Here is a 23,128-nt window from a genome sequence, read left to right as displayed (position 1 = left end):
ATATGGTTTAAATATGATGTTAAATAAATATATGATATTTAATAAATTAAATTTAATAAATTAGATTTATTAAATTTTATTTAATCAATTTAAATTAAAAAAAAAAAAAAAAAAAAAAAAAACTACCCATGTGGAGAATTATTGGGAGTTAGTGGGACAATGGTAGCTCCCTGACTCCTTCTCCCTTAACTCAACATGAAATGGAGATAGAAAAATTTTTCTTCTTGGATCTTCCTCCTCCCCTTATCATAACTCTCTCATTCACTCACCTTCCCTCCTACTTTGAAAAGGGCTCTCACAAGCCACAATTCTACTGGAGAATATCAAAGATATATTAGTGGTGGTTTTCGGAACATTTTGACGAGAGAATCGCTTGAAGAACGATCTTTAAGAGTGATTTCTACATTATTTATTAAATTACAACATGCTTATTTGTTTTCTGTTCTTGTTTTCTTCCATGGATATTAAAGCACGAGCATTCACACTTTTCCACACGGGATTCAATCCCTTCATAAACTACATTTTTTTTAAGAAAACAAAAATAGAAACTACAAATTAAGGGCCCATTTGGATTATTAAAAAATATCTTTTTTTCAAAAATTCATTTTCATTTAAACATTTTTTATGAGAACTCTTTAAAATAAAGACACCAATGGATTTCAACATCCATTTTGAATGATTATCAAATACTCGTATTTCTTTCAAAATAATTTATTTTTTAAATTAAACATTTGAAAAGGTATTCCAAATAAACTCCAAGTCATTGGACACCGAAGTTTGAGACCACTCAAGGGATAAAGTGTGTGTATACGCACACTAATCTACTATTTAATATAAGTTATATAAATTTAACAAACATAGGTTGTTGATAAAATTTAAAAAAAAAAAATTAAAAAAAAGAAAACATGTTCTTTCATAGGTTTTTCTTCTTATTCATATAAGAAAGTAGGAGGGTATAATAGACAAACCTCCTAAGTCAACCCAACATAACTTAATTTTATATATTTATGTTTGAATAATAATAAATTTCATGTATTTGAGAAAACAAAACTTAAATCCTCAAGTTCACAATTTAAATGATACTTAAGATACATTAAAATTAGATTTATGTAATATAAAATATGAAAAAGAAAATTATTCAACGAAATAAATTAAAAATAAAATTACAACAAAATATAAATTTTCCCATCAATTTATTTTAAAGATAATTATACTTTAAATATTTCACTCACACTATCTAAAATAAAATACATGTATAAATGCGTATGGTAGTACACCAGTATTAGTAAAATGCATAGATCATCCCTAAAACAAGTTATTCTGACACGAATGAATTACTACAAAATCAAACACATATTTCCTTTAAATTGATTTTTTGTTGTCTTAAAATAAGATGGTATACTTTTTTTTTTTTTTTTTTTTTTACAATAAATAGGGTGGGAGAATCGAACTACCAGTTGAGCTATGTTTATTTTGGTAAGATGATAAACTTGACTTAATGTTATGTGAAACGATTCTTTTCACCATTTCGATTTAAAAGAAAAATAAAGAGAATAAATAACTTTATGTTAAATTCTAACCACTATATAATTAAGAGTTTAATTGCAATGATCATATAATATAATTTAAAGATGATTTAGGCAATTTGCAATGCTTAATAGGCTTAATAGCAATATTTTTCAAATATACATATAACATAATTTCAATAATATGTGGGATGGTGAGATTCAAACATTTGAATTTTTAGTCAACGATATATGTTATATCCAATTAAATTATACTATTTTGATAAACGTACAAAATGAATTGAGAATAAACCATTGCATAGTGTTTGCATTTATATGTTTATTTTATTCTCTCTTTTGCAATTTCCTTCATATTCAAAATGATAGTTCAAAATAGGGTGTAAGACTTGATGACTAGAAGAATCCTGATAAGTCAAACATAATTTGTATGTTTGAATTAGTTTAGGTTCAAATAAATGAAAATTTTATAACCTAGTTTATAGATTCACTTAAAATTAAGTTCAGGTAGAAACAAACTAATTAAATTAGTTGAGAAATCAAACCATCAATCAGAAGAGAGATGATACATGCATATCAATTAGCTAAACTAAGCTCGCTTAAGCTAGATGAATTTAGTCTAAAAAGTGCGACGTGATCTTAGTATAATTGTATAAGTAACGTATGAATACGAGATAATTCCACAATTACTCAAATTTTGGGCCAAAGAGAACTTTTCCCACTTTTTAAAACATTTGTTTTTTTAGAACTGTTGCAAATTTAGTAATTATACCCGAATTATTTGTAGGTATAACACAGTACAAAAGAATTTGTAAATATAGTAAAGTGTAGATCCAATCTCAGAGTTAATCAACGATAGCCTAGATTACTAATAGGAGTCTATCAGTAATCAACGATAGACTATATTACAATTCTTATACAATGTTGTTACAACACTTAATTATTAACCCTAAAAGTGTTACCCATTACAATTATTATTATTATTATTTTTTATCTTTTGCTTTTGTCATCATTAACTAAAATTATCGAAAATAACTTCATCGTGCATACAGATTGGGCTCTTAACTCTTGTTATTATGCACATTTCCATTTAATCCGTACTATTAACTATTGTTCTACTTATTTCTTTTTAATGAAAAGAGTGAAAAACAAGAGATCATGGGAGTGAAAAAAGTTAAAATCTAAAGAAGTGAGAGTAGCGAGAGCGACATCCCAACTCGTATGCACGATATTAAGGGACTATTTGAGTGCTAAGTTGAGATAAGGTATCTGAAGTTCATATGTCTGTGTTTAGGGTTTAGGGTGCAGAGTTGAGTTCATATGTTTGGTATCTAGTGCAGTTTTTTGTACTCTAAAGTCTTGTTTGGTAACAATTTGGTTTTTGGTATTTATTTTTGAAAATTAAGTTTATGGACACTATTTTCATCTCCAAATTTATTCTTTTATTATCTACTTTTCACCAATTGTTTAAAAAACTAAGCCAAATTTTGAGAACTAAAAAAAGTAGTTTTCCAAAAATTGTTTTTGTTTTTTAAACTTGATAAGAATTCAACCACTGTAGTCAAGAAAAATGTAATCATTATAAGAAATGTAGATAAAATAAACTTAATTTTCAATAACCAAAACCAAAAACCAAAAATTACCAAACCAGGCTTAAATAATCTGCTTTTATGATGACTATTTTTGTTTTGAAACTTTGTTATTCAATAATTTTACCCATGTTTGTTTGAACAAAATATGGATTGTAATTTTTCTTTTAATTTTTAAAGATAATCTTTCTTTTTTCTTTCTTTTTTGGGTAATGGACAAATAATTAACCAATTATATTTCTTGGAGAAATATGGTTAAATAAAATAAGAAACCAAAGAGAAATCAAACCTTTTTATTCCAAAATTTTCTCCATGAATTTCATTATTATCTTGTTCTTTTTCTTTTTGCTCTATGTTTTTACTCTGTCATGATTTTTTTAACTAAATCTTCTCCATCATCTTAGTAGTCAATGGAATGTCACCACATTTCTTCAACAATTTCACTTTCAATTCCTTTAAATTTTGGAGGATCATTAAAAACAAATCTTTATTTTTCATTAATTCTTACTAGGAAATGTTCAAGGAAAAAAAAATCCATTTTATGATTTTTTTTATATATTATATACTTTTCGTCTAAATATTCTTCACGCTAATTTGAGATGTGAATTCAATTAAATAAAAATATTTTTTCATATGATTTTTACATGCAAATATTGAACTTAATGTAAATAAAATACTTTTATTTATATAATCAACAATCCTACAACATACTTTAACAGTCATCAGTCTTATATTAATTGGAAGTGGTTGTCAAAGTTGATTATTGAAGATGGTTTTCGCTGAAGTTTGTAGTTGGAGGTGGTTGTCGGAACCTAAAGTTGATCGCATGAAGGTGGTATTGGGGTTGGTCGTCGAATTTTGTCATCGAAAGTGGTTTTTAGAGTTTGGAGTTGGTTGGGTGAAGGTGATTATCGAAATTTGTCATCGAAAATGATTTTTGTCGGAATTTATAGTCAGAGATGGCTGTCAGAGCCCGAATTTAGTCGCATGAATGTGGTATTAGAGTTGGTTACCAGATTTTTTTTGTCGAAGCCCTAAGTTGGTCATCGGAGTTGCTCGCTTGAAGGTGGTCATCGAAAGTGATGTTCATCGAAGTTTGTAGTCGAAGGTGGTTGTCAGAGCCTACGATGGTGGTTGTCAAAGTTGGTAGCGCTAAGGTGGTCGTCGGAGTTGGGTCACCGAAAGTGGTTGCCGGAGCTTGAAAATGGTTGTCGAAGCTCGTTGCGCAAAGGTTGTCGGAGCTTGAAGTTGGTCGCAGGAATTGTCATTGAAGATGGTTGTCAGAGCACGAATTTTGTCCGGAGTTGTCATCGGAGGTGACTATCGAAGCCCGGAGTTAGTTCCTAGGGTGTGACAATGGAAGAACAGAGTGTGGGGATGAGTTGGTAAAATATATCAATTCTTCTGCCAATATTTAAAATCTGTAGGCCAAACAATGAATTGGTATATTTTACCAACTCAACTCATATCGTGAGCCAAACATTTCCCAAGTAATTTCACCTTAATATAAGGTTAGTGTAGAAGGTAAAATTATACATATAACGGAATGTACCAAAAACCTATGAAACCACAATCGGATATGGGCATTTGCTGAAAACCAAATCCACCGGTAACTAGTTTCAGGTACGAGCAGAGAGAGCCATCTTCTGGCCGGAAAAACGAAGATGGCCGCCAGAATAAACACCTCCATACAAACTTCTCTTTGGCTCTTAAACCCTTGCCAGAGTTCTCTCAATCTCAAACCCACCCATCTCAGAACCCGCCTCCATTTCTATCAAAATCTGTTATCGCTCCCATCTTCTTCTTCTTCCTCAAAACGAGCCATATTCTGTACCTCTGCGACCAGTTTCAATTCCCATGATAACGGAGCTGCAACAAACCCGTTTGTCATCACTACACCACTTTATTATGTTAATGCTGCTCCTCATATGGGGAGTGCTTATACCACCATTGCTGCTGATGCTATTGCGCGGTTTCAGGTACCATTTTCCCTTTATTTGGGTTCTTCATATTTGTAGTTCCTGTTAATTGTTTTTTCGATTATTGCTTTTACAACTCTTTTGTAGTGGGGGCTTTTGTTTAACGCTTGTTTTCAATTAGCTCTGAGTAATTCTTGTTATTCTCTATTGTTGGATATTGGGTCTCTTTTTATCGGAACTTGGTAGCTGAAATTGAAGATATTGGTATCATGCTTGACTCTTTTATCTATTGCAATGTTTGAGAGCAAGAACGTTGAGGAATTCAATTTGCCCACCTCTCTGTTTCTGATACCTGCCGTTTTTAATATTTCAAGTTTGGAATGCAGTTTTACCATAAATCACTCAAAATTCTCATTACCTTCCTGAACGGGAATCTGCTGCAAGATGTTTTTTTGGGAGTGATTCTAACCTAGTTAAACTCATTGTTGTCATTTTCAAAATCAATGTGCTTCAGAATCAGTTTCACTGGTATGAAATATGCGTTTGAAAATGTAAAATTAAACATTGAACTGATTTTGAGTGATTAAAGATGTGTTAACTTAATTATTTATAAGTGGTGTTACTCAGGTTTTGTTGGATAATAAAATTGTTTTGAGGTTTCTGTTTATGAAAATTAAGTTGTTTGCTTACTGTTTATTTTTTCGTCTGTACGAGCATAGCCACATTTTAGTGATATTAGAAGCAGCTTTCAGAAGAAGAGCATCAAACATTATTAATATCACATGGGGCTTTTTAATATATATATATTATCCGTGTGCTCCATTTGATACATACACTCTGCAGTTACTTTTGCAGTTTTTCTTTAAGGGAAATTATAAATGGTTAATAAGTTTTAGCGTGCCTTTTACATGGTTGATTTTTCGTATAAGCACTAGTTGGTATATACTCCATGCTTAAAGCCAGTTTTCTCAGGATATTATGTTATACTTTGGCTAACCCCTTGTGTAAAATATAATGACAGAGGCTGCTGGGAAAGAAAGTTATATTCATTACTGGCACAGATGAGCATGGGGAGAAGATTGCCACTGCTGCTGCTACTCAAGGTTCTAGCCCAAGTGAGCATTGCGATGTCATATCAGAGGCATACAAGACACTCTGGAAAGATGTAGTCCAAACACATCCCAGGATTTTCTCGTCAGTTTGCTGCATTTAATTTACTATTAAAAGTTTTTCAATATATCTTATTATTATTTTCTATTTATTTTTCCCCTTTGCAGCTAGATGTAGCTTATGATAGGTTCATTCGGACAACAGATCCTAAACATGAGGCTATTGTAAAGGAATTTTATTCAAGGGTTCTTGCCAATGGAGATATTTATAGAGCTGATTATGAGGGACTCTATTGTGTCAATTGTGAAGAATACAAGGTATTGTTTTTAAACTCTATTTAATTACTTGTCTTCCTCCCTCACACATTAGAACATTTTGTTTCTGGGTTCATATGATAGTCGCACAAAAATTTCATGATTTTATCACTTCTCCAGTAGATATTTTTCCTTGGGTAGGGTGCATTCAATAGTAGTCATTTCTTCACTTTTTTAAGGTGTGTAGCCTGTTTTAAATTTTGTTCTCTTGAATTTTGTAAGAACATCCATTTATAAACCTGCAGGATGAAAAGGAACTTCTTGCTGACAATTGTTGTCCTATACATCTAAAGCCCTGTGCTTCAAGGAGAGAAGACAATTACTTTTTTGCATTATCGAAATATCAAAGATTGCTCGAAGAAACTTTAACACAGAATCCTGGTTTTGTGCAGCCTGCCTTCCGTTTGAATGAGGTGACTATAGGGTTTTTTTTTGTTTGCTTGTTTTTTTTTTTTTTTTTTTGTGTGTGCGCGCGCGCGCGCGCATGTTTATGTGTTATATTTATTTCTCGTCTCCTAGAATAAGTACAGCCTTACATACTTTAAAATTTTCTGCATCACATATATTTGCATCCCATATAGAAACCAATAACTTGGAGCTTACGAGGAGGCATCCAAATCAACTGAAATTTAAAACAATGAGAAGTTAAAAAAAGAAAAAAAATCTCTTTGATCTAATTTGATGTCATATTTATATAGCTATTTTTTAAATAACCAAATGTCAGTTTCATTCTTTGTTACAATCCTTTCCACCTTGTCAATCTTGAATTATCCTTTTGATTAATTCAGCATCATATCTTCCAAGGTGCAAAGCTGGATTCGAAGTGGCCTAAAAGACTTCTCTATCTCCAGGGCATCAGTAGAATGGGGCATTCCAGTTCCCAATGACGAAAAACAAACAATTTATGTTTGGTTTGATGCATTATTAGGGTAATCTCTTTCTTATGTTTTTCTAACTTTGGAACTGTGACCTTTTGAACCTTCATGATTATGCGCAACTATTCTTTTAAAAATTTATTTCTTTAATTATTCATCACTATAAACTTATGGTTTACTTAAATTTGCAACAACTCTCCTCAATTTTGTTAGGAAGTTGAAATCGAAACTATAGTCAGTGCCTTCAATCTTAATCATATGAGAATTCCGTAATGTAGTTATATATCAGCGCTATCAGAGAATGGTGAGCAACCAAATTTAGAAAGAGTTGTTGCTTCTGGGTGGCCTGCCTCTTTACACTTGATTGGCAAGGTAAGAGTTACATTTCTGTTCTTCGATGATATTTGAGTGCAATTTTCCTAATTGTCCTTAGCCTTATCTTGATGTTTTATATTGGTGTGAATATAAACACCCCTATTATAGTTCGTCTTCTTTGATTTCTAATTAGAGAACTTTCATGTGATCCACCTTTAGGTTCTTTAGCATTTCCTCCCTTTTATTCCTCAATCTTAAAAACAAGGTACATAGCCTTATCTTGCCCTCACTGGAACTTCTTCTTCTTCTTTTTTCTTTCTTTTTTTTTTTTTTCCTTTCCTTGGCCCATTTTTCGGATTTGTCTTTACTATATTTTCTGAAATATAGCAAAAATTGAAACTATTAATGAGCTCTAATTTCTGTGTTATTATTGTATCCTCAGGTTTCTGTGTTATTATTATATCCTCGAGCTATAATTTCTGTGCTATTGTAGATTCCCTTTTCATTTCTCAACTGAGTGCAAGCTCGTTCTATTGGATGCAAATCTGATGTTTTTGTTATTCTTGTAGGATATTTTACGTTTCCATGCAGTTTATTGGCCTGCTATGCTAATGTCTGCTGGACTAAAACTTCCAAAGATGGTTTTTGGTCATGGGTTCTTGACAAAGGTATGTTTGGCTTTTTATAGTTGCTACAAAGGAATTTAGTTGGCCATGGTAATGGTCTAACTGTAATCTAATGATGCAGGGGAGATTTAATATTCTATGAAGGCTATAAAGATGAAACTTGTCACCATTGCTTTTTATATAATGTTAAATTGTTAATGTTGTTTCATCTTGTGAATTACGTAGGGTCTTGGTTGTCTTGTGATTCTTATTGAATCTCTTGGAGTTGGTCAACATTCGTTTCCCCTCCTAACCAAATACTTCCAACAATTTGGTTTTGTCTAAATTCATGGATTTTTTTACTTTTAGCTTCATATTCATAAAGAAGCTTGAACCAGAAAATGGTTGCAGAGGCACAAATTCTTCACTATTATCTTCTTTCTGGTGAACTTCATTTTAATGCTTAAAACACAAACTATAAATCTATCACTATATGTTTTGCTATATTATTGGTCTATTTATGTCATTGTATTTTCATTTGTTGCTAAGATTCCTTTTGTTTCATATCTTGTACTTTGAGCATTACACTCATTTCGTTATTTCAATGAAAAATCTTGTTTCCGTTTCAAAATAAAAAATTCTTTCTTGTGCAGGATTCTCTATGTATGTATTTTGGTTCCTAAAAATGTCCCGGTTAATGGAAATATGTATTTTACAAATTGTTCTGTGGTTTCATGCCTCATGGGGCAAAGTTGAGTATGAGTATTGACTTTAAAGAAAGCCTTGATATCATAATACTTTTTGTGGAGCAAAGTTGTTTGTTTTCAAAATCTATTTGAGTTGCTTGTGGAATTCCTTCTTATAAATTTGCTGGTGGAATTTCCATTTTGTAAGTTTCGGATGTAAAATGATTGTCTCTCTTTCTAGTAATCTATCTCTCTTGTAATGAAGTGCGATATTTTCTATAAATGGAATGCTTATGATCGGTCCCTAATTCCTCTCTGATTCATGGTACGAGTGGTGATGATTGAACCTGGTAGGAATTTTCGGGTTTTCTTACTAGAGCAAAGATTCATAATCCTCATTGGTTCCGTGAATTTGACATCATAACCTTGTTTGTCAACATTTTATGCTGGAATTTGAGGTCCTGGCCTTCTTTTGTCTGTTCTAAAAATTGTTGCCAAGCCACAAAATCTCTCGTTACTAATTTCATTTCATGGAGCAACTTTTTTTGTTTTAACTTTATAGGATGGCATGAAGATGGGCAAGTCATTAGGCAATACTCTTGAACCAAATGAATTGGTTGGAAAGTTTGGCTCTGATGCAGTGAGATACTTCTTTCTTCGAGAGGTGGAATTTGGTAGCGATGGGGACTATGCCGAGGATCGCTTCATTAATATTGTCAACGCGCATCTTGCAAATACAATAGGTATTATGAACTGTAATTTCTTTTGAATGGAAAAATTACGGCCCTTTTACTGGAGACTTCTCTTTGACTCACTCAACCATAATTCTTGACATTTTTCTTGCAGGAAATCTGCTAAACCGAACTCTTGGACTCCTTCAGAAGAACTGCCAATCAACTTTGGTGGTTGATTCCACTGCCGCAGCCGGTGGAAACGTTTTCAAGGACAAAGTCGAAGAACTGGTAGGGTCTACTTGGAATTTACGTTGGTACTTATCATCTGAGATGGCATTGAGTTAGTGAAATAATTCTACACCTAATTTGTAAATCTTGAAATCTTCTCTAGGATCAATTCTGTAAATGGCTTCTTAGCCATCGAATCCACTGTGGTGTGTATGTCTGTGTGTCCTCCGTCTATGACTCTGTGACAACATGTTCACAAGTTTTTTGCAAGCCCTATTGATTTTATTTGTGCTTGTAGATCGTGAAAGCTCGGAATCATTACGAAGAACTCGCCCTTTCATCAGCTTGTGAGGCTGTGTTGGAGATTGGCAATGCTGGAAATTCCTACATGGATGAGCGAGCACCATGGTCTCTGTTTAAACAAGGTGGTGCCTCAACAGATGCTGCTGCCAAGGTGATTTAGTTCAAGAATCCATTTTTGTCACGAACAAGATTTCAGATACAAATTTTCAATTAACTTTGCCTCCCAACACTCAAGAACGCATTCTCTGAATTCTATCTGAGTTGGTTTTCTTGACAGGACCTTGTTCTTATACTCGAAGCGATGCGAATTATAGCTATTGCTCTATCCCCAGTGACACCACGCTTAAGCTGGAGAATATACGCACAACTCGGCTACTCGGAGGACCAGTTTAATGCTGCAACATGGGTCTCTCTCTTTTTACACTTATCTTGTGTTCAATCTCCTATTATATGTTTGATTTCAGCTAGTGATTAATAATGAGGGTTTTTTTTTTTTTATATAGAATGAGACAAAGTGGGGAGGTCTGAAGGCTGGCCAGGTTATGGCTCCTCCAAATCCAGTCTTTGCTAGGATTGAACAAGCCATTGTTAATGGTGAAGAAGTTCCTAAAAAACCAGTCAAAAGTAAGAAGAAAATAGCACAAGGGGTGGCAGAAGCCTAAAACCATGCCCTCAAATTTCAAATTTTGAAGTGCTCTTTCTCCTATCTTTGGTTTTTCCCTTTACCATTTTTTTTCCTTCTTCATAAATGAGTTTTTCTAAATTATTTTAATATTTATCAGATACAATTGCTCATACAATTAAAATGAACTTAACTATTATTGAGCCATGTTTGGCCCTCATATAGTAGGGTTGTACTTGTACATCTATTTTTGTTTGGCTTGATTTTCAAACTAATTATTGAAGTCATTGGTGTAGTTCATTAAATTGGAATTATTGAATTAAATTATAAATGCGGTCCCTATAATTTTAAAAGTTAGAATTTCATCCTCAGAAGTCATTTTAACTTTTTAAACTGACTATTCTGGTTAATTTAACCAAATTATTTATGAAATCTATCGTTTTATATTTTCAAAATCAATGTGGCATATTGTTTTTAAAACTGTTTTTAAATTGCATAATTAAAACTTACCAGCCTTTCTAAACTTTAAAATTTTAAATTTTAAAACGTAAAATTACATTTTAAAAAAACTCTGATAAATAAATTTAATATTTAAAGTTATAAACTCGTTTCATTTTCAGTATGATATTGTAAAATAATAATGGTACGAAATTTATAACATTAAATATATTAATTAGAATTCAACTTAATATTTGATTGATAAATAGAATCTTCTCTGTAATTTATAAATACATTACCAAACATTTGGTTCGATTTAGCTAATTATTTTTAACCACTTAAACGTTTGAAAGCAATATACAAATTAATTACAATCAATTTTTCTTTCTTTTCTATTTTATTTTAATTTTTTTTGGACATTTCAATTTTTTAATACCTATGAATGTCCAAACCAGTTTACAGCACACTTCGGCTAATGGGACAACCTATCTTATCTTACAATATTTGAATGTCAAGACAATTCGTAAGATATTAAATTTTTAAATGAGTAACCGAACACTACTTTTGACCACCATATTCTAAAACCCACAATTTGAAAGTGTCTTTATACTTGTATATATATAAAAATGTGTATGTGAGATTGTACTGGATACAAACCCACAAAAGCCAAAATGGAGATTGTGTTTTTCTTTTTTCCTTCTTAAGAATAACATCATATAGTAAAACAAAAATTCTGACTGTCACTTATTCTAAATAAAGAGAACGACATAATAAAGAACACAACACACCTAACCATCGCCTAACCAACACAATCTCCTCTCGCCAATCATCTCTTGAAAACTCCACTCCACCCATCCGACGCCATTTTCGACATACTCATACTAAGCTTAACAAGCTTAGTTTTTTCTCGGGACTTCGAGTCTGGTTCGGAAATCGTCCTCCATGAGAGGAAGTCCATCCCTCAACTTGATCTTCGGCTCCCATCCAAGCAACTCCTTTGCTTTTGTGATGTCGGGCTTCCTTTGGCGAGGATCATCAGGTGTGTTTTCCACCATGATGATTTCCACAGCAGGATTGATGAGCTGCATAGTTTGACATTCACAATCACAGTTAGAGATCCCTGAATCTCTTGTCATTGGGAAGCAATTGTAATTGGAAAAAAAAAATGAAAACTTTAAGTTGCTAAGTTTACCTCTTTTACGGTCTCGGCCAGTTCGAGCATTGTAAATTCACCTGAATCACAAAAAAAATTAGGTCAAGGGTAGGGCAAGAAGGAGGCATTTATCGAGAAGAAAAGCAAATGAAAAACCTGGGTTTCCAATGTTGATTGGTCCAGTGTTATCGCCCTCCATTAGCCGAATGAGGCCATCAACCTTCATTCATAAGTTAAAAATTAGGCAATGAATCAGACATGAAAAGCTGATAATTGGTAAGATGTTTCAATCTATACACACGAAAGAACCCAAACCAAGATTTCCTTACCATGTCAGAGACATAACAGAAACTTCTTGTTTGTGTGCCGGGTGCTTGAACTGTCAAAGGCTCGCTACTGCACAATATAAAATTATAAACGGTAGCTTCTTGTTTAGTGTGGAGTGAGGAAATCAGACAAATATTGGAGATGAACGATGCACTACTCAGGCAAGATGATTATGTGGGTATTAGACTTTTTACCGGATAGCTTGAGCAATGAAGTTGCTGACGACACGACCATCATCTATATTCATTCGGGGTCCATAGGTGTTAAAAATCCTTGCAATCCTTATCTCTGTCATTGCAAATGTTCATTAGAGATAAACAATTGCACGGAAAATGTAGTCCTTATTGTGTGTCCAATAAACTCACCAATCCCATGTTGCCTGTGGTAATCAAACATCAGAGTTTCGGCCACTCGCTTGCCCTCATCATAGCAACTTCTCACACCTGAAAAAGTTCAAACAAACACAATATTCAATGAATTAGCTAACTGAGCCATGAACTGTTGGATATTGTTCCTTCATTGCATTACAAAATCATAATTCACACTGTTACACGTGAAACTACTGTTGTTTTAGAACGAAAAAGAAGATATTAGTTGCATCTTTGAATTAAATTACCAATTGGGTTGACATTTCCCCAGTAGCTTTCATCTTGAGGGTGAATGAGAGGATCTCCGTATACCTCAGATGTGGAGGTAAGCAAAATCCTATTCAACAAGGTCAATAAGTAACAGAGCAGAAAAATATATACGAACTGAGAGGTAGAATGGATATCTCAAAAACCTTGCTCCGACACGCTTGGCAAGTCCCAACATGTTCAGTGTACCGATTACATTCGTCTTAATAGTCTGTCAAAACACCAATCAGAAGATCAGATCACCGAAAATTCACAACATGGATATTTTCAAATATGATGATAGTATTATCTTTTGATCAAAAACATATACAAATTGGACACGAACCTTTACAGGGTTGTACTTGTAGAAAATTGGAGATGCTGGGCAAGCAAGATGGTATATTTGGTCAACTTCAATCAACAACGGCTCAGTGACATCTGTGGGTTAGAAAAATTTAGGGATGGTGTTAATCAGGGAAACAAAATGAGAAAATTCACAAGCCCTTCAAGTAACATTAAAGGAAAAAAACAAAGAAAAAAGAAGGAATACCATGTCGGATAAGCTCAAATCTAGGGTGGCCAATCCACTTTTTCAAGTTATCCTTCGATCCGGTGAAGTAGTTATCAGCTACAATAACCTAAAAAGCAAAGAAACAGAATGTCGTGTCAAAGCAACCAACACGACGTGTCACAAGTGTAACGCAGGGATTATAATCCAGTCTCTTCTACACTTTATTCATTAAGAAAGAACAGCTCAATTCACTACTCATAAATACATGAGGGTTCGGCCAACAATTGAAAAGTACAGAAAGTGCAGCTAAAGTATTGAAGAAGGTACCTCATTCTTCTCATTTTCCATCAATTTGTCCACCAGGTGTGAACCAATGAACCCAGCTCCTCCAGTCACCAAAATTCTCATATTTGCCTGTTGTAAAGCAAGACCACAATATTGGTTAAGGAAATGAACCAGGCTTAATAAGAGATTAGGAAAAGCAAATTCCAAGGATCTTGTAAACTTCAAGTTTAATTTGATCCAAAGTCTTCATTTTGAATTAATACATAGTTTTCTACATCATTTTAATGAACATCTCTTTCTCTGTCCCGATCAAGGATATCCCAAAACCCATCCTGCTCATAATCATCTTAGATCCCTATTTTCAAAAGAACAATCTTTGATTTCACAATTATGGAACAAGAACAAGCTCTTCCCATTGTTGTTTTGTCAGATAAGAACCCGATCACAAACCGGTTCAGAAAATAAACAAAAACATTGTACACTACCATAGAAATATGCCAAATTTTGACACAAAACAAGTAAAAACCATACAGCAAGAATAAACCAGAACAAAAATGAAATCATCAAGGGGGAAAGGAAAAAAAACAAAAAAACAATGGTACCTGAAAAAATTTGGCACTTCTCAAAGGAGATGGAGTTGGTGGTGGCTTTGAGGAAATATGGGAATTTCCATTAGAACCCTCTTTAGCCATTACTCTCGGATCTTTACTTCAAACCCTGAATCATCATCAAGATCATCAAACATCACAATTGAGTTCCAAAAACAAAAATAGTTGAAATTTCTCATTAAGAGACTTGGATTTGATGCAAATGAAGAATGTATCACATTAGAAATGCAATGTAACAAAGTCAAACCAAAAAAATTCCAACCCTTCAAAGCAATTCCCCAAAATCAAAGCTTTGATTCAGCTGCTTGAAAAATATAAGTTGCTACCAATGCCCTTTTATATAGATATGAATAAGATGGGAATTAAAAAAAAAATGAACCAAATAATTGAATATAAGAATCAATAGACCAGACTACAACGACTTGAAGAGAAAGAGAATGAAGAAAAAAAACTTCAAAAACACGAAAAGTAGAAAGCTTTTGTTCAAAGAAAGTGAGGAGTTACCCACCAAACAATTTCAGATCTAAATCTCACAGAAGCCAACAGTTCTCATAAAATAAAAAGAAAAATGGATGAGTGATTTATTTAAAACTGTATCAAGTGAAGAAAGTGGATGATGAGGAGATTTTTACCTTAGATTAACCAAATCAAAATCTGGAGGTTTAAATTTTCCTTTCGATTCGGCTTGAAAATTAAGGTTTTTGGTAGAAATTTATAGAGAAATCGAATGGGGTGAGTGATATTTTGGGAGATAAACCAAAAATCGCGGGTCCCAAAAATCGGAATTTGAGAAGTGAGAGTTGAAATTGAAGAGGGTTACGTTTCGCGTAGATTAGCTGTCATTTTTTTAAAAAGATTAATTATTAATTAATGGTTACCGTAGATTACACCTCATATTGTTTATCCATCTTAATCATCATTTTTCTTTACATGGTCTATTTTTTTTATTGTCCCATTTTTTTTTAATTAATTTCCTTTTGTTATTTTGGCCGAAGATCCACCTGTCTCAAAAAAAAACAAATAATTATATAGAATATGCGGAAGATTGTCCATACGTATTTGAAATAGTTTTAAAATTGGTTAAAATATACTCTTCGTCCCTACTTAATAAATCAATATTAATCTGAAAAGTAGGTCTCATTCGATTACGTTCGATGTTGTTTGTTTGTGTTTGGTATTCGTACAAATATCTTGGCCAATTTCCAGATCTATAATAAAAAGTGCAATCCGTTTGGGGATCAAAAGAACATCAGAATCACAAAATCAATCATATTTATTATTACGGTTACCATTATTATTATCTATCGATATCATTGGACCCTAAAAGGTAACGGTAATAGTAACAATAAGGGTGTGTTTGGAATATAGTTTAATTGAAAATTAAGTTATTGTGGAAGAAATTGGAGTATTTGACAACCTTTCAAAATAGTTTTTCAAGTGTATTTTAATCAATTATTATAAAAAATGTTTAAATAAAAATGAGTTTTTTTAAGAACATTTTTTTCTTATGTTAATTCAAACGAGTACTAAATGTGACATATTCATAATTTCGAGTAAATGTAATCAAAAGAATCTAATTACATTTCCAATTGTGGCCTTTTACAATTGATTTATTAACGGAATTCTATTACGATTACACTAATTTTCATTACGAATTGGTAAACGTAACCTTTGTTCAAAAGTTATTGTACTCTCAATGAGTTTTAAATTTAGTCTTTATTGCTTGTTTATGGTTAATTTTTTCCAAAAACATTTTATTATTTATTAGCATTCTTTCTCCATATTTTGAAAAAAAAAATCACATATTATATTTTTCTTATAGTTTTAGAAAGTTTTCCTTAAAAAATAATGTGGCAGTGATCAAGATTCAATCTTCCTTTTGATCAACTTTCAGCTACACATTCCAAGGATTTATAATTCAAGGGGTGATGGAGAGAACTTGTTGAGGTACTTCGATCAAATGAAATTCATAAATTCTAATCAAGAACTTCTATTGCTGGATAGTTTTAGTACTAAGATTAGGTCAAACCACAAGAAACCTAGATAAAATCTCTTTTAAGGTAAATTTGTTTATGGAAAATAATAAAAGAGGGGTTCGGTTTGATAGGATAAAGTAATCACAGAAAATTAAAATATGAAAAATAAGATAGTTGGAAAAGAGGGAGAATACCACGAGATTACCTTCGTCGATTAAAAGATTGTTGGGTTATTTATGGATTAGTTCAGAAAATGAGTTATCTAATTAACAAGTCTAATCGACTGATCCAATAATGTTGGTATTTCCTTAATAGAAAATCAATTTATAATGCAATGTCAATTACTAAGTTAACTAAACAGTGCTCATTCATTGCCTACTACTGATTAATCACATTAAGTTTTTGGACTGATTAGAATATTAGATGTTAAACTGGGCAAGTCGACCCTAACGTTTTCTATTCCTTAGGTTTTGTTATCTATTTGTTACTAGTGACCTTGGAAACGTCAGAGAATGAACCATAACTATAACTCCACCTATTTACTTCTCAAATTAAGCATGTTTCTTTGCAATTAGGATAAACCAAGTATAATTAGCATATGTGTAGAACCTATGTTTTGAGACAACTAATCTATCACATTAATCGAACATTCGTTGCACATGGATTCAAGTAAGGAGTAGAAAACAAGAAGAATTAGAAAAGTTTATTAATATTCCATCAAAATCTCATTAAACCCACAAATAAAAGTGTCAACTGTTAGGTTGTATGTCCTAAAACTTGCAATTTGTAGAGTTAAACATTTTCTATTACCAATAAATATGTTATTCAACATTTCTTCAATAAAGTTGTTATTGAATTTGTAAATTGCACTTATAAAGATTAAATCCAATAAACTAAGACCCATGACTATTATATGAATACTTGAACTTGTGAAGACATAAAGATAGATCAAGTTCAAGTAAATAGCCAAAATGATCTATAGTATATGAATATGGTTGGATACCTTATTCTAGTAACACTATAGGATGCGGCTTACTCTGTAATTGTTAGAATTTGTTGTAAGGTGCTACAAATGAAGTGATCCTGATTCATTCATGTATTGACATGAGGAGTGAAGACGTCCTATGCAATGAGTTTGCGTAAGATCGGACCAAGAAATAAGTCACTCTTACTTTATAACGTTGTTTACTGTTTAAGACTAACTATTTCGCTTAGATGACCTAGGTAACTCGATCTTAATCCTGAGCTTAACTATGAACTCATGTTTATTCGAGATTATCCTTAGATTTGCATAAGGTTTGGCTCAACAACGCCGACTCAATAAGCCTCCCATTTTAGGGGTAAGACTGGGTAGATAGCTAGGGCCATAGGGTGCAAGATGAAATTCACGCCTACCTGATTTAGGGATAAGAGAGAGGTTTTTCTCTTAAGTGTTGAATCTAGGTCTTGAACAAAAGACCCTACCTTCTCATTGGCCCGAGATGGATCTGGTTTAGTGATTGAATCACAAACTAATTGTTCATTAGAGGATCAGTGTAACTTAAGGAGCAACATATAATTTTGAGATAAAACAACATTTGACCCAGTCGTTATTACAAACAACTTGTGAAGAGTCGACTTACTGATTATGATTAAATCAAGTGGACATAAATATATCTACAGTGAGAAGAGTGCAACTATCGAGCTATAGTCGTGTGACTCGATAGTTAACAAATATTGATTAATTCGATCTAAAGAGTTTTAGCCAATTAATCTCAAATCATTGGAGCTCATGATCTGTAGGTCCATAAGGTCCCTCTACTAGCTCGTAAAACATGAACGTCTTGACTTAGTAAATTGAGTGAATTTGGAATGATATCAATTTGATGTGTTCAAATTAAATTTCAATTTGAAATGTTTAAATTGAATTTAGGGTTTGAATTTGAATAGTTCAAATTCAAATTAGCGTTTGTATAATTATATTTGATATAATTAATTAACATTTAATTTATCGAAATTAAACGAAATTGGGGAGTTTATAATATTTAAATATTTATTTAAATATTAATTACATGAATAGGATTCATGTTTAAAATTAGGTATGTAATTAATTTAATATTTGATATTAAATTTATTTAATTAATTAAAAAAAAATTATTTTTATTTTAATTTTAATTTCAGAAATTGAAATATTGGTTTTGATTTTAATTAATTTTGAATTAATTAAAATTACAGATTGAAAATGGAAATTGAAACTCGATAGTGGACTTTTCCACATTTTGATGAAGTAAGGAAGCGTTTCTCCTAAATTCATACACATCGTCCATTAATTTCATGCATTTGAAGTGGTATCAGCGGGTCTCTTAAGTGCCTGCATGTAAGAGAATGATGAAATTCTTCAAATTGGAGATTGGAAGATTTTCAAGGCTAAAAACTACTTTCTGCATAAACGATTTTTCCCTCCATCAAACTCACACCAATTCCTTCACAAAATTTAGCTCAATTGTGAGTTCTACCACTTAAATTCAAGGTTGAGAATAGTAGAGAATATCTCTTGGTGGTCCTCGATTTCAATTAGAGAATATTGCAGCTCAAATTCGTGTTTAAAGAGGATCTTCAAAGGTATGTGTTGAAACCCTCTTAATACCTTACGAACATGCTTATTTTGATGTCAAAATTAAGGAATTAGAATGCTTAATAATCCTGTTTTCTTCCGCTGCATGTTTCTATATTCCAACACCAATAAACCTCAAAGTCGATGTTTAGGACCTAGTAGGTCATTTAATCTTGAATCATGATGCCAAAATCTTCATTACAAGCCAAAATAAAAAAAAAAATTAAAAAAAATCTCATGGATGGCAAAGAGTAGCCAAAACCGAGCTTCCAACTCTTAGAATTGGCCACCATTTATCCTCTTTTAACTCTAAAATGAAAAAAATGTATATATATGTTGGGGTTGATGTCCTAAGCTCTCATTGGGTCTTGTAGTTTGTAAACACCTATATTGAACAAATGCTTATGATGTAATAATATGAGATATTTTCTTCACTGTTGTCTCTGAAACATGAGATGTTTTATTTGCTTTACCACAAACCAATAAACTAAGATTCCTGGTTGTCGTTGTAACTTAAGCATGTATGTGGTGATATACAGGTGGATCATGCCTTAAGTGATAACCAAAATGGTCTATAGTATATGGATATAGGAGGGAAACCTTATCTTGGTGACACAATGGATGCGGCCCGCTTTGTAGATTGTTACAAGTGTTGTGACGTACTACAGATGGTCTGATCCTAATCATTCATATGGAGACATGCGAGCGAGGGCGTCCTATACAAAGGAGTTTGTATAAGACAGGACCACAAAGTGTATAGTCTCGTTATATAACGTCATTCATGACAGAGACTTCACTTCACTAGAATGACCATAGGTAACATGACCATAATCCTGAGTGAGTTGGAAACTCCTGTCTTTGAGGGCAGTCCTTTGATTTGCATGGGTGCAAGTTGCTAGATTGTTGACTTAAACCTACTACTTTGGGGATTCGTCTAATTTGGAAGCTGGGAACTCAGTTACACAAGATGAAATTCACTTCTTTTCCCAAGCAGTGGTAAGTAGATAAATTGCTCCCTTAAGGGCTGATTTCAAGGCTTGAACAATGTGGCACCACACACCTTCTCATGGCTCGAGAGGTGTCCACTCCTAGTAGAACTATAAGATATTATTCATTAGAGGGATCGGTGGTACTTAAGAAGTTGATGTAACAATAGGGGCAAAACGGTAAATTGGCCCAGCTGTACTTACGAGCATCTGTGAAGGATTATCATACTATTGATTGGTTATATCCGATGGACACGGAAAATATATCTGTGATGAGAAGAGTGTAGCTGTCGATCTTTAGTGGAGTGTTCGATAGTTAACAGATGGTGGATCTCGTGGCTAAAGAGTTTAGTCAGTTATTCACGTACCATTGGAGCTTCAAGCTACAAGTTCATAAGGTCCACTTGGTAGCTCAAAGGATTCAAGTTGAGAATAAGTTTTTGGGTAAATTTGAAGTGTTCAAATTGACAAGAAGAAGTTTGATTATATATGATATGATTAAACTGCTCGATTATATATGATATAGTTGACATGATGTATGAGATACATTAATTGGAGGAAAAGGATATAAATATGATTTATATCTAGTAGAGGAGAAAAGGATTATGGTTTAAATGTTGCATATGATGTGATAATAAAACAATAGGTTATAAATATAATATGATAAGTTAATTATTGTATTTATTTATAATTAAATAATTATGAGATAATTGTTGGTGGTTTTCTCCATAACCGTGCATGAAAGTAGAAGGTTGTATTCAGTTTTTATAACTGAAAAGGATAAAATGAAAATAGTTTTCATTTTGGAAAGGAATCGGAGTATTGCTTCATAATTGTACACTGCCTATCATTTAGCTAACGAGAGCCTACATGACAACTCAAAGTGTCTCTTAAACGATCGTGTACACGCGCATATACCTAAACGATCGTATAGCTTTTACTACACGATCGCATGCCTGAGCGAGATTCATTAAACGATCGTCTAAACTAGCAAACCCGATAACCTAAACGATTGTGCACCTTTTCTAAACGATAAAGTACCAGTCTATATGATAGACATAAACCTCTCCCACTTGCTTGATCATTGAATACGATTGCTCTTTCCTCCTTCCCTCTACCAAATCCAACAGAGCCTATACCTCCTGGATTTTCACTCCGAGAATACCAAGGTCACTGAGCGGTGGTGTCCAAGTTGCTACTTGTTCGTGTAGAAGACCACTTGGTGTTGAGTGACAGCGAGAGATTGGGTAGACGATTGGCTTGGCGATCACAGCGACAGCGAGAATGAAAGAAAGACAGAAGAAGAGTTCTTCAAAGATATATCTCTCATTACTTTGTATTTAATTGTTAAAAGCATGCTGTAATTTGTTCTGAAATGCATAACTACTGTATATGTTTGTGAATGCTTGTATTTCTGTCATAATGAATTTGGAACGATCTTGCTTCTGCTCATAGGTACTCTTTGATAAGAGTTTCTTCAATTGGTATCAGAGACAGGTTCTAATATTCAAAATCCATTTATTATAGAATAGCATTTACATTCTTGGTGGGTAAAGCATGACTGCATTCTGTTTAAATGTTAAATAGTTTTGTGGATGCAAATTAATGGAGTTTTCTAGGATGATTCCTCTGGTTGTTTAATTCTTTTACATTCAAAGTTAATTGTAAGGGCCCATGTGTCTTTGGGCATATTAATTTGCTATCGAGTCTGTAAATTCAAAGTATTTGAGTTAGTGTGAGTCGTTCCTGATGAAGCTTCAAAGCAAGAAGTTGCACTGTACTTCGAGGATAAAGATAACCAAGCATTGGCCAGGTCGTATAAACGATGGGGTAAGCGATTGTTGAGTATGAGATACTCGGTAGCAAGGTGGAAGCACACACACTCAACGATCGCGTAGCTCAGCAAGCTTCATCGTTTAGTCCCTGACTACACGATCGCGGAGTAAATGTTACTTAACCACTTGTTCTATGATCGTCTAGATGATCGTGCTTCACAAACGATCGTTTAGACTTACGTGTTTGAATTTGGTGTACTAAATGATCGTGTGCCACATGCTTCATCGCATTGTAGATGGTACTCGATCGTAGCTAAACGATCGTGGATGCTTGGCCAGTTTACTAAACGATCAGGGAGGTTTCGCCCGGGCAGTTCAAGACCCGGTCCACCTGTGAACCGGTTTGTTCGATGGAGTTATGTATTAAATAGAATTTAATTTCTAGTTTTGAGGCTGATCATCCCAGTCAATTAGTCTTTGTTGAATGTATATAGAATGTATGTTTGATTATATGCCATATAGGGTTATGCATTGGTCATGCAACATCTCTATATTGTAAGTGTTATGATATAGTAGTTTGTATGACTTAAATTACATAAGAGCATGCTCATGCATCATATAATATAAGAGTGATACTTATGCATGCATTAAACATAGACATGCATCATCTTTATATTATAAGTGTTATAGTATAAGGGTGTATGAAAGCATGATTGCTTAGTTCATTACTAGATATATAAGTGTTATATATAGTAATGAATGGACATTGCATGAAGCATGACACATAGGTTAAATTTATAAGAGTTATAAATACCTAGTTATGCATGGCAATGTGAATGGGTTTTAGTTGTTTCTTTTATAAGCGTTATAAGGGAAATTAGAACTAAAATCAATAAGAAAGACATGCATGTGAACTTAGGCTTTAATCATAGTTTTAAAGAGTTCTAAAACTTGGTGGAGATAGACCTAAGATCACGATTCTAATAAGATTAGCAACCTAATGTTTAATCTTTTAATCAGTTTAATAAGATTAAATTGACTAATAAAAGATTAAATATGTAGCAAATCTATCTATAAGGGACCTTTTGTCTAAGGCGGG

General features: G+C 32.9%; 2 protein-coding genes across 5 annotated transcripts; one reads left to right on the top strand and one right to left on the bottom strand.

Annotated features, from left to right (window-relative positions):
- Positions 1 to 4,643: 4,643 nt before the first annotated feature.
- On the top strand, positions 4,644 to 11,094 carry OVA1 (methionyl-tRNA synthetase / methionine-tRNA ligase / MetRS (cpMetRS)). Its single transcript, XM_039035109.2, has 12 exons — positions 4,644 to 5,091; positions 6,053 to 6,196; positions 6,309 to 6,458; positions 6,701 to 6,868; positions 7,260 to 7,384; positions 7,609 to 7,702; positions 8,215 to 8,313; positions 9,499 to 9,679; positions 9,783 to 9,898; positions 10,137 to 10,292; positions 10,419 to 10,547; positions 10,645 to 11,094. Exons 1-12 carry the CDS (start codon positions 4,777 to 4,779, stop codon positions 10,801 to 10,803), a joined length of 1,836 nt encoding a protein of 611 aa, XP_038891037.2. The 5' UTR covers positions 4,644 to 4,776; the 3' UTR covers positions 10,804 to 11,094.
- Positions 11,095 to 11,792: 698 nt separating this feature from the next.
- Positions 11,793 to 15,606, bottom strand: LOC120079009 (UDP-glucuronic acid decarboxylase 6). 4 transcript variants are annotated; one of them, XM_039033173.2, is made up of 13 exons: positions 15,332 to 15,606; positions 14,694 to 14,808; positions 14,134 to 14,220; positions 13,846 to 13,933; positions 13,642 to 13,733; positions 13,463 to 13,527; positions 13,298 to 13,386; positions 13,047 to 13,124; positions 12,876 to 12,969; positions 12,684 to 12,750; positions 12,511 to 12,574; positions 12,394 to 12,434; positions 11,793 to 12,283 (listed from the first exon to the last, which is right to left on the bottom strand). In XM_039033173.2, exons 2-13 carry the CDS (start codon positions 14,781 to 14,783, stop codon positions 12,098 to 12,100), a joined length of 1,041 nt encoding a protein of 346 aa, XP_038889101.1. In that variant the 5' UTR covers positions 14,784 to 14,808; positions 15,332 to 15,606; the 3' UTR covers positions 11,793 to 12,097. The 4 variants fall into 4 exon arrangements, with proteins under 4 accessions (XP_038889101.1, XP_038889103.1, XP_038889102.1 ...); XM_039033175.2 differs by having other exon boundaries at positions 15,208 to 15,385; XM_039033174.2 differs by lacking the exon at positions 15,332 to 15,606 and adding an exon at positions 14,962 to 15,196.
- Between the last annotated feature and the right edge of the window lie 7,522 nt (positions 15,607 to 23,128).

Source organism: Benincasa hispida, chromosome 6 (genome assembly GCF_027475165.1).
Source record: "Benincasa hispida cultivar pf3 chromosome 6, pf3_genome.v1.1, whole genome shotgun sequence".
NCBI classification, from domain to species: domain Eukaryota; kingdom Viridiplantae; phylum Streptophyta; class Magnoliopsida; order Cucurbitales; family Cucurbitaceae; genus Benincasa; species Benincasa hispida.
This window is presented reverse-complemented; position numbering and strand designations above follow the sequence as displayed.